Source organism: Lissotriton vulgaris, chromosome 8, assembly GCF_964263255.1.
Source record: "Lissotriton vulgaris chromosome 8, aLisVul1.2, whole genome shotgun sequence".
NCBI lineage: Eukaryota > Metazoa > Chordata > Amphibia > Caudata > Salamandridae > Lissotriton > Lissotriton vulgaris.
This window is the reverse complement of record NC_141696.1, coordinates 203,872,158-203,888,493: the sequence shown is the minus strand read 5'-3', so window position 1 is coordinate 203,888,493 and position 16,336 is coordinate 203,872,158. Positions and strand designations below refer to the sequence as shown.

The 16,336-nt window shown below is 45.1% G+C and overlaps 1 protein-coding gene across 1 annotated transcript in view; it reads left to right on the top strand.

The window, feature by feature from the left end:
- The window catches only part of NOX4 (NADPH oxidase 4), a 727,367-nt gene that overhangs the window by 176,837 nt on the left and 534,194 nt on the right, over positions 1 to 16,336 (top strand). Inside the window, exon 6 of the mRNA XM_086933983.1 lies at positions 2,183 to 2,210. Coding sequence (XP_086790109.1) covers positions 2,183 to 2,210 — 28 coding nt within the window. The remainder of the gene's footprint in view (positions 1 to 2,182; positions 2,211 to 16,336) is intronic.

Below are 16,336 nucleotides of genomic sequence, written 5' to 3'. Positions count from 1 at the left end.
CTCTAAGCCCCACCCTGTTTAATATATATGTATCTTCTCTTGCCCCGGTTATCCGGTCATACGGATTTGAATTACCATCTTATGCAGATAATACGCAGATTGTTGTATCGCTGCTCCCGGGGATAGAAGAAGGCGTTGCAGCCAAGTTTCAGGATTGCATGAAAGCAGTCAGTACTTGGATGGCTAGAAATTGCCTTAAATGGAACTCCTCCAAAACAGAGGTCTTACTCTTTGGCTCCAATGTCAACTTCTGGAGTCCTAAGTGGTGGCCAGAAGAAATGGGAACCCCCCCACTCCTGTAACCAAGGTTAAAAACCTGGGAGTCCTTATTGATAACCAACTCTCCTTCAAACCTCAAGTAAATGTGCTGTCTTCCTCCATCCATTGGACTCTGAAAATCATCAGGAAGATCCTCCCCTTCACACCGGATGGTTGTAAGAAGACGGTGATGATGGCACTTGTGCTCTCCCGCCTTGACTATTGCAACAGACTACTGCTTGAATCCCAACAGGGGCTACTCAATAAACTGCAGGTGCTGCAAAATGCTGCAGCCCGCCTGATTGTGGGTCTGCCCAAGTTCGCATCCGTTTCCCGGGAGTTGGGGAAGCTGCACTGGCTCCCAGTGCGTAAACGGATCATGTTCAAATCAATGTGCATAGTTTAAAAGGCGGTACATGGATTTGGTCCATCCTTTCTCCAGCAGCATTTCCAATGGTACAGGCCGGGCAGACAACTCAGATCGGCCAGTATGGGGCTGATAAGCACAGCTCGTATCAGGAAGGCACGCTGGGGGGGGCAGAAGTTTCGTTAAAGGGGCGGCTTACGTCTGGAATGCATTACCTTTGGCACTAAAACAGAGTGCGGACCTGATGACTTTTCGGAAAAGTCTAAAAACCTGGCTTTTCTCTCACTAGGAGGGAGGCTCGAACCCAGGGGAGCTATCAATACAGCACCAGGACACCGGTTGGTAACAGCGCGCTTTACAAATGATATAAATAAAGAAATAATGAATCAGCCAAACAGGCTATAATGCGGCCAACACAGACAACTGGTGTTGGGAAGGAGGGGATGGGAACAAGAACATGCACAATGGAGTATGGGGGCCAAGCTGATGCACAAAGGAGTTAGGAGGGACTGGGGCAAGCAACAACATTGATACCAATACAAGGAGGAAAGGTGGGCACGGGCGACACCGGAGGAAGGGTGCTTACGGATAACAATGGAAGGCAGAAGGGAGAGCAGTTGAGGGCAAGCAATAACATGGACAACAGAAGGAGGGAGGCTAGGTCGGGCCAAACAATAACATATGTGGGCAAGCAGCAGAGATGAGGGAGGGTGAGTGGAGGCAAGCAACATGGATGTGGAAAGGGGGATGGAGGCAGGTAACACAGACGAGGGGGGTGGACACCCGGAAAATAAAGAAGTACACGAAGGAGCTTGCTGAAAAAGACACCCTCTGGTAGAGTGCTTAAACACAAAGAGAAAACTAGTGCCTAGAAAATGAGCAGTGGAAGGACATAAATAATAATTCCAGACCACAGTATGGGACAAACACATGAAGAGGAGGGAAGCGTATGGCAACTGACCAATAAAAAATAAGCAAATGAGTGACAATGAAACTAACCCATGGTAAGCAAAATGGGACCTCGAAACCCGCTGTTAAAAAAATAAATGGTCTTGAAGAGACAATGCATGCGCTGTCCAAGCGAGAATTTAACACATTCCAGGACCTCTCTGCTAACCCCACCCTATCCTCTAAGCCTCTCTTCTGGACCCAACGCTACCCCATATAAACGTCTTCCGCTTCTCTTCCTACTGTCTCACGCCCATGCGTCTGTCTATATTTTACATTCTCCTGTACATTTCTCCATTCCTTTGTTGCTAGGTTTGGCTGTTTACCAGCTATATACATGGATCTCCTGTTCAAGGGAGCTAAGCCTATAGTTTAATATGGGTTAATCTTCACTGTGTAGTTGTGTTACTCGATAACCTGTAGTTGCAATGATATATTGGGATTGGATTGGATATATCAGTGAAACAACTCAAGAAGTCACATTTAAGTTAAAATGGTTTAATTCTTCTAAATGTAAAACAAGGTGTGTGGATTACAAACTTGTTATTGTGATTTTTAACTAAGCAATCCATTTTCTTCTTGTTTGAACACGTGTTTTGTTGATTGTAGGATCCGCGGAAAATCATTTTTGCTACTGGTGAGTCTTTCAATATTTACTAAAGCGCCAAAAAGGCAGGTATGTATGCTGTGCATGGAATGTGTTCCTTTAGGAGTTGTGGTGCTGTTTCAAACCTTATGATTCTTCGGCTTAATTTCCCTGACAGATTCGGCCTTTCTAATCCATTTACCATTCTTCAAACTATTAGTAAATGTGTTATTTACCATCCATTTTCTATTAATGCATGTAGCCTTACCCAATCTGGCATTTATTTTATTTGGCATTGGCCTTTTTACTTGCTTGCATTTACTGCACGAGGCTAGTTGCTGTACATTTGTGATTTCGGGAGTGTACTTTCACACTCTGATAAAGATTGGCTCAGTTTCAAGTGCTTTCCTGTTCCTGAAGTTTAGATGATTGCTGTCTGTTCCCATGTGTCTGTAAAAGGGTGGTTTATCTGCTGGGCTCTCGTTGCCAAGATGTGTCCACCTCCCACAGTGTGGTATTAAACCAACCTGTTGGTGTTAGATCGTTACAGAATAAAAGATGTTTTTACCCCATTTGCATTTCACAAGTAGGAAGATTGCTATTTGCAGCTCTCTGTATGGTGCAGACTTTACTTGCAGCCGATGAATGTTCTTTCGGAATTGAATGATTTGCAGCTTGGTATTAACATATGTGTGATGAAACGTGCTGTTGCAAATAGATATACAGAAAGACAGAGGGCCTGAGAAATAAATAAACAAGTGCAGAAGTCCAAACATGGACATCCATTTAAGGAGTCGCAGCTCCGATCACTGCCTTGCCCCTTTCGACCCCTGGCACTGCTTTTGCGACCCCTGACCTCAAAGGTGGCAAAACAATGCCAGTAACACAGTGGAAGCTCGTCCTTGTGGACGTCAGTTGGAGCTCCATTTTCTTTGTTTTCTCTCACTTTTTTGTTACACTAATAGTGACTACTGCTACATTATTCACTATTAGTTTAATTAAAAAAAGGAGCATTGTTAGCAGGCATATGACTTTCCGTGGCTGCGGTGGAAAGTAGAAAAAATGCTTTTAAATGTATGTTGTGCACGTGTTCTTGCGAGTGAGTGTTGTTTACATGAGAGAGAGAGTGTGTCTGAGTGTGAATGTGTGTGTATGTGTGAGCACGTGTGTGAGTGAAATTGAAGGTCAAAGAACGTGAGATGCCACTTCCTCCACCCCTTGCATTTTGGTGAAATGACTTTCATGCACCCAAAGTTTTGCCTCGTTTTGCGCTGCCAAGTGCAGGAATGATGAATATTATGCTGGCCAGACTAGATTCCACCTCATGCCTCGATCTTTCATCACCCTACACTTGAAAAACAAGTCCTCGCCATAAGCATCAGAAGTGCAAACAGGAGTTTTCTCCTTCACCTCACTCCCCGCTCTGGAGAGAAGTAACATAGTTAGCACTCGAAGGATCCAACTCTGAATCTCTCAACTGACTCTGAGCCTATCCCGAGGCCGGTCTCTACGTGCCAGAGTTTCCTGGGCCATCATTGGCCAGCAGCAGGAAGAGGCCTTGCTCAAAATCTGTTGGATGATTCTGAGTTCCATTGGAGCACCTTTGGTCCCCATGGATCTTCTAGGCTCTAGTTGGACGTCCGCCAGAGCAACTTGCCCGGCACCAACTGATCCCATTTTGCACCACCCTACAACCACCAACGCACTGAAGGCCCAATTGAGTCTGACCTCTCCAACGCCGGTGTTTGATCCAGACTCAATCTTGATGTCTGTTACAGATTCAGATCCGATTTCTGCCCCCGCTCAGTCGATGTCTTACTATTACATAAGTAATACACAGCCTTTGGCGAGGGAGGACTCCTTTGCAGTGCCACCACTCTGAGGCCAGTACTAGCAGAGGCTAGAGTATTTATTTAGATTGAATTCAGACACTGTCCAGTTCCTCCACAAATGTCCTTATGATCAGATGGTGAGGAGGTGGAGGACTTATTCTCCCTTATTTCCTTGATGCAGGCCTGTATTTAGATTTTCGAACTGCTAGTGGCCCTACCTTGTTCTCCACTGCTCTACTGGGCAGAGAATTAAAGCGCCCTGATGCATTTTGAAAAATTATTTTCTAATCTGCCAGTTTAGTATTGAGGCAACTGAACACTGCTTGTCTGCTGGAGCGCTATACAGGTGCACACTGGGATGTGGCCTGTGAAATGTTGCCTGCCATTCCTGAGGTATTCAGGAATCTGTTCACACAAAAGATCCATGATGGACAGAAAACAGCAAAGTATGTATTGAGAGATTGTTTAGGCATGTACTCTGGGCACCAGTGTGATGCTCCGGCATCATGCATGGATGTGCACCACAGGAGTTTCTATAGATAAAGCAGATTTTTTAAACTACTACTGATTCGGCATTGGAGCATGTCAAAGACAGCCATGCTATGCCCATTACTTGATCATGCTACCGCCAGTCTGCCAATTCCATCAACAATACCAAAGGTCCAGGGTCTACTCTTGGGGTCTCATCTATTGCCAAAGGCTGTCCTTGATGCCTGAGCAATAGCCCATATAGTACTTTTGGTCTACCCACCAGCAGACATAATGGCAGCAGAGACTGTGGCCATCAGCAAGGGCAGTAACTCTCCTCCTCCTCTTCATAGCATGGTGAGACTTCAGCCAAGCTGCTTTCATTTCCCCTTTGTGGTCATGGGCAGCGGGTACAGGGCAGGATTCATTTGTGTCTGCCTGGCTGGCATGCAATTACCTCAGACCACTGGGTGTCAGTGGAGCTGGAACAATTTTCAGAGTGAGGGTGCTGCCACCAGTATTACATCACTGAAGTCATAAGGGTTGTGAAAAATCCAATTGTGATACAAAGAATAAGTGTAGTAAATGACCAAAACCTATTCAGTTGGACAATGGTAAAGGTTTGGTATGTAGCCAGTGGTGCATTTTGAAGTACACTTTTAACAAACCTTGGCATAGAATGGTAGCACACTGTCATTTAAAAGCAGCACATTTTCCATTGTGATGATAACATAATTCACACAAACATGCAGTGTTGCTGATAAAACTATTTAGAGCACAAACAATACTGTAGAAATTGGGAATCAGCAAAAATTGGTCATTTGCAGACCCCCAATTAATGTGTCTTGACCTCCTTTGATCCGATTAAAAACGTTATTTTCATCACACTTTAGAATGACATGAAATGAACTTCATTTATACTTTCCTAACTGCTGATGTATTTTGAAATTGTTGTACTGTTAATTTACAGGTATTTTGATTTTGTTTTGTGTTAGGAAAAAACTGACAGCCTTTCCTTTCACTCTCAGTGCCCCAGCAACATTGTTAGAAAGTTCACTTTACAAACATTTTGCAGTCAGATAAAGAGAAGTAAACACCAGTCTCCGTGTTATAAGAATAAGAAGCAATTTGTCAGAAGGCATAGTCTGACATTTCACCTCTGTCTTTGAACGCACAGCAAATGTGACAAGATAAAAACAATATTTAACAGCTTTTTTATTGCTCATTCAACTTCTGAAAATCAGGCATGGTTACTTTGGAGGTGCTGAAGCACCCCCAGTATCCCTACTTCCAGTGCCTATGCTGGGTGATCTTTGGACTTCAGGATGTGTACTTTCACGTGCCTGTTCTACAGTCCCACAGATGTTTCTTTGCTTTGTGGTAGGATTGGAATACTTTCAGTTTACCGTCCTGCCCTCTGCCTCACCTATGTCCCCTGGGTAAAAACAGTAAGTAAAAGAACTTGTAAAGCGCACGAATGCCGAGGCGTCTTGGTGCTAAGAGTAGCAAGGAAGCAAGTGTCATAGGCAAGAATACTGCATCAGTCTTGTAGAGGTAAAAGCCAGGTCTTAAGCAACTTCCTCAAGTGGGGTCTGGTAGGATGGAGCCTGATGGTGTCCGGTAGCAGATTCCAGAGCGTTGATGCTTGATAGGAAAGGCTTCTACCTCCCCATCTGTCTTTATGGATTTTGGGGAACTGGACTAAACCTTTATTGGCAGATCTAAGATTCCGCCGAGGGAATACAATTGGAAAGTTTCTCTAAATCCATTTATCTTCCACCATACACAGCTTTATGCACCAGGCAAAGCGCCTTGAACTCAATGCGCTGTTTGACCGGTAGCCAGTGAAGCTCCCTAATGCTGCTAGAGATATGGTGGCATTTAAGAATATTGAGCAGCACTCGCACCACTGCATTTTGCAGTGATTAAAGTTTTAGCAGGTGGCATTTGTCTTTGCCCAGAAAGAGGACATTACAATAATCAATTCAAGATAGGATTACAGCGACTACAACCGATTTTCGGAGGTCAGGTGGAATAAAAGGCAACATTTTGCACAGAGTTTGTAATACTAGAAAGCAGGATAATGTCAAAAGGTTGATCTGTCCTGCAAAATTTAATTGGACATCAAACAGGAATCCTAGGTTCCTTGCTTTAGGCTCAGGTTTCGGACAGTGACCTGCTTCCACCAGCCACCAAGATAGATTCCATTCCAGAATTCCATGATTTCCATTTTGTCTGTGTTTAATTTAAGATAGTCCTGATGCATCCACTCCATGACTTGCTTCAGACTGCTTGCTGTGAAATCTTACAATGGTGATAGCAGTAGTTGTGTTCATCTTTGCTTGTCAGAGATACACATATTCTCATACCTTGATTATTTGTTGTTCAAAGTGACGTCTTTGAAGACAGTGTGGATCACCTGCAGGCAACGGTCTTTCTGCTGTCCTACCTGGAGCTCTCAATCAACGGGTTGAAATCCCATCTCGAAACGACATAGAGCATTCCCTTCATAGGAAGCATCCTGGACACAGTGTCTTTCAAGGTCTTTCTGCCTCTGCGTGCAATTCTGGGACATTTTGGTTATGAGCAGGATTTTTTCGGCTCATTTCTGTGTTATGACATGGATGATTCTGAGGCTTTATGGCCTTCTGGCCTCCTTTCTCATGCTGGTTCCTTGTGCTCACTTGCACATGCATGCTATGCCTGGAAACCCTTACCTCAGCCTTTGGGTTGCCTCACGGACAAAATCAGTATCTTAGTCAAGGCAGTTAATCTTAGACTGACAGTGTTGGGTGATAGATGCCAACTTGGCCTATTACAGGCCATTTCCCCTTTCCCACCCAGAGCTCGCAGTAGTGATGGATGCAATGTCATTGGAGTGAGGCAATCACCTGTAAAAGGTGCAAATGATTATCCTTTGGTCTCTGGTGGATCAGAGATACCCTGTCAATCCTCTGGAACAATGTGCCATTCAGCTGTCCCTAAAGACATTTCTCTCGTCATCCAATCATTTGGCTGGTTCACTAAATACCAGTCTAGAAGAGCTCAGCAGACATCATCTGGCAGCCCACAAATAGCCTCAGCCCCTGGAGGTGGCTCAAAAGTGTCTTCCCCAGTGGGGTGCATCTTGGATAGCCTTTTTACCATCACCAAGAATGTGCACTATCCACCTGGAGAACAACAACGACCGCAACACCACCACCCTGCTGGACAACCTCGCCAACCTCGGACTCAAGCAACTGGTGACCACCCCTACCCACTACGCCGGACACACTCTTGACCCCGTCTTCTCATCCAGCAAGGACATCGCCTTCAGCCACGCCACCGGACTCCACTGGACAGACCACAGCTGCGTCCACTTCAGCTTCAAAAGGACCACGACCCACCACCACCAGCAACAGGTTGCACGCTGAAGCTGGAACAAGATCACAGCCGACCAGCTCGCAACTTCCCTGAGCAAGAACCCACCCACCAGCGCAACGAACCCCAGCCAAGCGGCCACCAACCTCACGAAGTGGATCAGCGACTGCGCAGACGACTTCGCCCCTCTGAGGACCCCGCCTAGCAGACCCAGCAGCAAGAAAGCACCATGGTTCACCGTCGAACTCAAGAACTCGAAGAACTGCAGAGCCCTTGAGAAAGCCTGGCGCAGAGACCCAACACCGGACAACATGACTGCCCTCAAGCTCGCCACCCGAAAACACCACCAACTGATCCACGCCACCAAGAAAACTGCATTCAAGGAACGACTGGACAACAACGCACACAACAGCAAGGAACTCTTCAACATCGTTAAAGAGCTCTCCAACCCCAACGCCGGAAACAACGACATCACCCCTTCGCAAGACCTCTGCAACTCCCTCGCCTCCTACTTACACAACAAGATCGCGGACATACACAACAGCTTCAGCACTCAACCGACGCACGTCACGACCGAACCACCGCCCCCCACCACCACCCTCCGCGCCTGGACCCCGATCAGCACCGAAGACACCATCCGCACGATGAACTCCATCCACTCCGGATCTCCGACCGACCCTTGCCCTCACCACATCTTCAGCAAGGCCGACGCTGTCATCGCACCCCACCTGCGGGACATCATCAACACCTCCTTCAACACCGCCACCTTCCCGGAGATCTGGAAGTACGCCAAACTCAGTGCCCTACTAAAGAAGCCATCAGCCGACCCCTCCGACCTCAAGAACTACCGACCCATCTCGCTGCTCCCGTTCCCCGCAAAAGTCATCAAGAAGACCGTCAACAAGCAGTTGGCCACCTTCCTCGAGATGAACGGATCCCTCGACCTCTCGCAGTCTGGCTTCAGGGCCAACCACAGCACCGAGACCGCCCTGATCGCAGCCACCGATGACATCCGAGCTCTGCTCGACAACGGAGAAACAGCGGCCCTCATCCTCCTAGACCTCTCCGCGGCCTTCGACACCGTCTGCCACCGTACCCTAGTACAGAGCCTCAGCAATGTCGGAATCCAGGAGAAGGCACTGGAGTGGACCATCTCCTTCCTCGCCGGAAGGACACAGAGAGTTCGCCTTCCCCCGTTCAGATCAGAAGCCACCGAAGTCATCTGCGGCGTTCCTCAAGGCTCCTTGCTCAGCCCAACCCTCTTCAACGTCTACATGAGTCCCCTCGCAGCCATCGCACGACAGCACAACCTCAACATCATCTCCTACGCCGACGACACCCAGCTGATCCTCTCCCTCACCAACGACCCCGCCACCGCCAGAGCCAACCTACACGAAGGGATGAAGGAGGTAGCCGAATGGATGAAGAACAGCCGCCTGAAACTGAACTCGGACAAGACGGAAGTCCTCATCCTGGGATCCTCACCCTCCGCCTGGGACAACTCCTGGTGGCCCCCCGCCCTGGGCAGCGCACCCAAACCAACAGACCACGCACGCAACCTGGGCTTCATCCTGGACGCCTCCCTCTCCATGACCAGACAAGTCAGCGCCGTCTCCTCGTCGTGCTTCAACATCCTACGCATGCTACGTAAGATCTTCCGGTGGATCCCCAGCGAGACCAGGAAGACGGTCACCCAGGCCCTCGTCACCAGCCGACTGGACTACGGCAACTCCCTCTACGCCGGAATCACCGCCAAACTCCAGAAGAGACTCCAGCGGATCCAGAACGCCTCAGCAAGACTCATCCTGGACATCCCCCGTCGCAACCATATCTCCGGACACCTGCGAGACCTGCACTGGCTCCCGGTCAACAAGAGAATCACCTTCCGTCTCCTCACCCACGCACACAAAGCCTCGCACAACCAAGGACCAGGATACCTCAACAGCCGCTTCATTTTCTACGCTTCCAAACACCACCTTCGATCGACCGGCCACGCCCTCGCCGCCGTCCCCCGCATCCGAAGAGCTACCACAGGGGGAAGGTCCTTCTCCTACCTCGCCGCCAAGACATGGAACTCCCTCCCGACCCACCTCCGCCTGACCCAGGACCACCTCGCCTTCAGGAAACAGCTCAGGAAATTTTGAGCATGAGTGTATGCCCTCAGTACCATCTACCTCTTTAGGAGGACCTACTGACACAGTATATGTGCAGAATTCTGTACCTGAACTTCCATACCCTTCATCTCAATTCATAGAAATTTAGTAGAACCAACTGAGTATGTTTGATTTGCCCACAGAAATGGTAGCTGTAATCTTAGCAGCTGCACGCTAGTCTACCAAATCAACTTATTCTGGTTGCTGTGTGAAGTTTGTGGCCTGGCGCAAAGACAGTCAGTTTGATCCCCTTCAGGCCAAGCTATCTGACATTTTGATGTTTGTTTTGCCACTAGCCTGGCAACATTTTACTGTGGATACTGTTAAAGGTTATTTGTCTGTCAACCTTTTCAACCTTTTTACGTCTGCCTGACCAAGCCTTAATGTTTAAGTCACCAGTTGTGATGTGTTTGCACAGGATCATATACATCTTTCCTCCTGCACCATGCTACAGCCAGATCTCAACTCCATCCTCTTGTTCTTGATGTGCATGCCACTTGAACCTATGCACAGCTGTTCTGGAGGTTGGTGACCATGAAGACTGTTTCCTCATTGCAATTACTTATGTGTGCTTAGCTGCACATGCTTTTAGTACAGCTTCCATATACTACCTTCTTCCCTGATAAATTGGTGATTTGGATCCATACATCTTTTCTTCCAGAGGTGGTAGTGCACTTCCATGTTGGACAGTCTATAATGATTGCTGCATTTTTCTCAATGCCATATCCCTGTACGGGGAGGGGCTTCATCTGTTTGATCAATGTAAAGAGCTCTCTTTTGATCAGACTAAGGAGCACCACAGAGACAATTCAGAAATTAACCTTTTCCAGATGTTTCATATTTTTGGATAAAAATGTGAGATGTTCTGGCCAGTAAGAAGCCTTCTGAGGATCTTTTGGCTCATTCCAGAAGAATACAATGTTGATGAGGAGAGAGATCTAGAGTTGGACATCTGCCAGGCTGCTTCATAGCCATCCATCCAAGCCTCCACCAACTATTGCTATCTCAATTTACAAGTTTATTTTCCTTTTCAGTCTTGCAGGACTTCCTGGAATAAGTTCACTCTTCAGACCCACTGTATTTTGGGAGGCATTGCATTAGTATCTGTTCAAAAGGTGAGGAATCTACAGTTAGATGTATCTGTCTCGTGGATACTCTAACCTTAGGTTCAAAACCTCTGTCTCTCCTTCACATTCTTTGGAGTGGATGCTTATGATTCTTAAAGGATCCCAACTTACATGTTGTACACTGTTATCCCTTCAAGTTGTCATGATCAAGCCATTTTTAAGGCCCAGAACAGTTTCAGACAAAGCTGACATTGGCACGTAGATGTGGCATCTATAAATTGCTCTATGCCATGATTTCTTGAGGTGTTGTCCACTAGTACTTCCTTCTGGTGTGTGGTAGAAATGGAGGCCTGGGGAGTTTGAAAGGACTAGCACTCATTACAACGCATACCAATACAACGCGTACCATTACAACGCGGGTATTAGTACACATTGTCAATTACGAGACAAACTTTTACAATGACTATGCCTTTACCACGTATGCCATTACAACACAAAAACATGCATGGTACAGGTATAGTAGTGGTAAAAGTTTCTAAGGTAAGTGACAGTTCTCTCACTACATTTACACTACCCAGCACAACCCCCTACACTACACATACACCACTACACTACCCTAAACCCTAAAACACTACCCCCAGCACGACCCCCTATACTACACAAACACCACTACACTACCCTACACCCTAAAACACTACCCCCAGCACGACCCCCTACACTACACAAACACCACTACACTACCCTAAACCCAACACACTACCCCCAGCACAACCCCTACACTACACCAACACCACTACCCTAAACCCTAAAACATTACCTCTAGCACGACCCTACACTACACATACGCCACTATGCTACCCTAAACCACTACCCCAGCACGACCCCCTACACTACACAAACACCACTACACTAGCCTAAACCCTAAAGCACTACCCCCAGCACGACCCCCTACACTACACAAACCCCGTCCCCCTAAATCCTTAAAAAGTAACCCCACCCCATGCCCAAACCCCCTTACCTCTCTCTCTCCTCGTGGTTCCTTTCTCCTTGTTGTTCCTCCCTCATGTCATCTCTGAGTGGCAGTGCACGCCGTTCTCAGGAAACGGAACAGCCTCTGTTTCCTTAAAACGACGTGGATGGTCTACATTTTTTTTCGAATGCACGGTCATTTATATACATCCCTTTACAACGAAATTCATTGTAAAGGCATGCGTGGTAAATGACCATGCGTTCTAAAAAAATGTGTAGTAATTTACTTCGCGATGTATAACGCATGCATGGTAATGCATGAGTTGTAATGGTATTGGGAAGTAAAAAACTCACAATAATGGCTGTTTACCGTTTGAAAGATGAGGATCCACCTGACAGTGTGGCATCAGACAAAGGATCATTGGGGAGAGGAGTTGGCCTAACGGCTAGTGCGGTTGACCTAAAATCTGGGGAACTGGGTTTGAGTCTCGGCACTGACACTGAATATCCTGTGATTCTGGGCAAATCACTTAATCTCCCCGTGCCTAACAACAATGAATGTGTCCTCATGTAATGCAACTGGGGCTCTGTAAAGTGCTCTGATACTCGATTCGGGTCAAGTTTGCGCTAAATAAAACTCTGCAAAATAAAATAAAGGATCAAGTAATATAGGCCCTATTTTATGTGAAAATTGCTAAATGGCAATTCAAGAGTATCAATGACATTAATTAAAGACATTTGTAGGCCTTTGGCAAGGGAACATGCTTCCTCCAGTATCAGAGAACATGTACTTTAAAAAAAAATCGTGAATTCAAATTTCATAAGGTTTCATCAACACATCATCTTTGCCCATCTTCCAGGTAATCTCACCCCAAATGCTTCTGGATATGACAAATAGCTTGTTGTGAAATAACTAGAACATTTCACTTATGCGATGGGATATCCTAGTATCCAAGTTTTTTGTTACACTTCAGTCTGGTAGAGGGGCTGGTCATTTCTAGCACAAGCAAATAAAAGAAAAGCAATGAGTGCAATATGATGGCAACCATTTCTGCACTGTATATAGAAACAAGGGATGAACTTAGTGATCCACAGGCTGCCTTTAACTCTGCATTCTTGCCATCACTGGCCACCCTCGAAGATCAGCACCTGCAGCCTGCGCCGTACTTGTTCAGTGTAAGAGACTTCATAGTGGTGTAGTACTTGTGCCACCTAAATCACAAGCACCCCAAGGATGGGCAAGTCTGCTGATGCTCTCACTGTTCTAGTAAATAAGGTCTTTTAGCGTGCAGGTTTTTGAAGGAGTGATAATGCTATCCCATTAGCTGGAGGTGCTCTCCTCTGCATCTGAAATGCTGTCTCTGCCCACTCACCCACTTGGCTGTTTAACCTGAAAGAAAAAAAGGCAGAAAGACAGCTAGTACATTTAACTTGAATTGCACAACTCTGTTCTTTGGCACTATGGCACAGGATACCCACATGTACTTTCTTTTCAGCCAACAGCATATTGCATTGTGAGGCTTATTGTTTAGCTTTTAACAGCTTCATAATCAGCTCAAAACCTCAGCATGCAAAGTGCTGTTGGTTAAAATGCCAAAAATGGCTGGATGTGTTATACATGATGTGGATCAGCATGTCAGCTAGGTTTGAAAATGTTGCTGAGCTATCTACTCCATTTGGAAAACTAATTGTTTGACTTGTACCACCAAAAGTAAACCCTACTCATATACTATGTGAGGGATCACCTGTTCACTCACATCATGCCTTGAAACAAGAACTGGCAATGTGGACTGATTTTCTTATGTTTAGCAGCAAGTTAGCTTCTCTACACAGAAATTGGTGCAAGATGAACAGCTGCAGCATAGCCTTCCCTAACACAAAGTATAAGTAAAGATTAGTGGCAGTAGCAGAAGGAACATCACACCGGTCTCTCACATATACAGGACAGGTGCAACACAGGTAGTTAACAGTAAAGATTTAATGAGAGGCATTAAAGGACTGCTGTATGATTTTAATATACAGACAAACATACAAGAAGTGCAAAAGTGCTGCAGAAATAGAGAAATCCCTCATAGAATAACCATACATTTATGTACTCAGGTAGTTTGATGAACACTTGTCTACGTAGTATGGTATGCTTCATCAATGGGTTCCATAGTTTGCACTAGGAAGAATTAATCTGGCTGATGAGGGGTGTTACCCCAAAACCGGTCCCAGGATGCTTGTTTCTGGTTTAGGGAAGACCTGGCTTAGCAGTTCGGGCCCTACTGTTCCCATGAGACTGATTTGCATATGGCTAGGTCTGAACTGAGGTGGCAAAGTGAGATAAAGATCGATGAAGGATTCACCCCAGATCTGTGACTGGGGGTGAGTGTCTGAAAAATGTCAATGTTCTGTCCATCATCTCCTTGTGTTTGCCTTGTTCGCCCTAAGTTGGCAGGGTATGCCCACACGTGGGTCCTTACAAATCTTTGCCACTGGATTCAAGCTAGCCTGGCTGATGAAGAGTATTACCCTGAAACCGGTCCCAGGATGCTTGTTTTCAGTGTAGGGAAGACCTGACTTGGCAGTACGGGCTGGACTGTTCCCATGAGGCACAGGGTCAAGACTGATTTGCATATAGCTGGGTCTTAACTGAGGTGGTGAAGTGAGCTAAAGAATGATGATGGATTCAACCCAGATCTGTGACTGGGGGTGTGTGTCTGAAACGTTTCAGTGCTCCGTCCATCATCTCCTTGTGTTTGCAAATATAAAATGATGTCATTAGCATACACTGAAAATTTAAGCTGTTTATCACCATATTTAATCCATGCATATTAGCATTATGTCTAATTCTGGATAGAACAGGTTTCAGGGCTAAAATAAAAAGTGATCACTGTCGAATCCCTCTTTGTATGGAAATTAAACCATTAACCAAAACTAGAGGCTTTAGGTGATGAATATCAAAGTAAGACTAGATTAATACATTTTGGTCCAGAGCCAAACCAAGTGAGAGTAGAAAAAATATAAATGCCAATGCATGCGGTCAAATGCTTTCTCAGCATGTAAGGAGATAGCTGTCAAAGAGTTTTTACAAGATTTGGAATTGCTCAGAAAGTTAAATAAAAGTGTAGCAGTAGCCGAAATATGTCTGCCTTCCAATAAACCTGGCTGTTCCCTTCTGATTAAATTTGGGAGTTGAGGATCAAGATGTAAAGCAAGAAATTTTGTGAAAATCTTATCAGAGTTTACAAGGGAAATTGGTCTGCCATTTTGCCAAACCTAGGATCTTTATTGTCTTTGGGAATAATATATATTAAAGTATCTCGAAAAGAGCCAAGAACTGATTTGTTAGTAACAAAATATGTAAATAAATGATATAATTTAGGGAGCAAGAATTTTGAAAACTGGAGATAAAATTTGATAGGAAACCCATTGGGACCTGGAGCCTTCACTTTTTTAACAGAGTGCATAGTATCAAGAATATCATGAGTTGAGATATCGGCTTCAAGAAGTGAGAAATCAGAGTTTGAATTCAATTCCTTCTGAATTCATGACAGGCAATGACTGATATCATATTGAGTGGGGTTAGCCTCTGGTGTATTACAGTGTGGCAACAATTGGCAAACTCATCTAAAATGTTTGTTTTAAAATACAGGAAGTTATTATCATGTAGAATAGGATTTATTTTGACACAATTTTTTTTTTACTTTAAGTTAATTTGCCAAATGTTTAAATGTTTTATTTTGTCCTCCATAATATTAGACACTAGATTTAAGGAGGTAAGAGGTAGCATTCTCTGTAGAGAGTTTATTATATTAATTATTTTCTTTGACTAATTCATCTAAACACATCTTGGACTTTGATGTAAATTATAAGTGTTCTAATGTTTTGATATTTTTCATAATATCTAATGCTTTTTTGGCTGTGCTTTCTTTTTCTGAGAGACATAAGTTATATTGAAATCTCTGTAAGAAGCATTAAAAGTATCCCAACTAGTATGGCATGACTGATCAGGAGAATTATTGAGTTGACAAAATGTAAAGACCCATAACTATGCAAAAGGGTATTATTAAAATGCGGTCTTTTGAGGAAAACGAAGATCTAAGTGTAATGTAACCAGGGCATCATCGGAAAGAAATACAGTACCAATATCAACATGTAAAATGTGTTGTGAAAGGGCCCTGGAAACAAACATATGATCAGTCCTGGATTGGGATAATTGAACAGGAGACAGAAAATTATATTCCTCTAAACCTAGATGACGTATCATCCAGGTATCTATAAGGGATATTTGCTTAATTGCAGAGATAAATTGCTTGTGCATAAAAGAGGGGATAATAGTAATT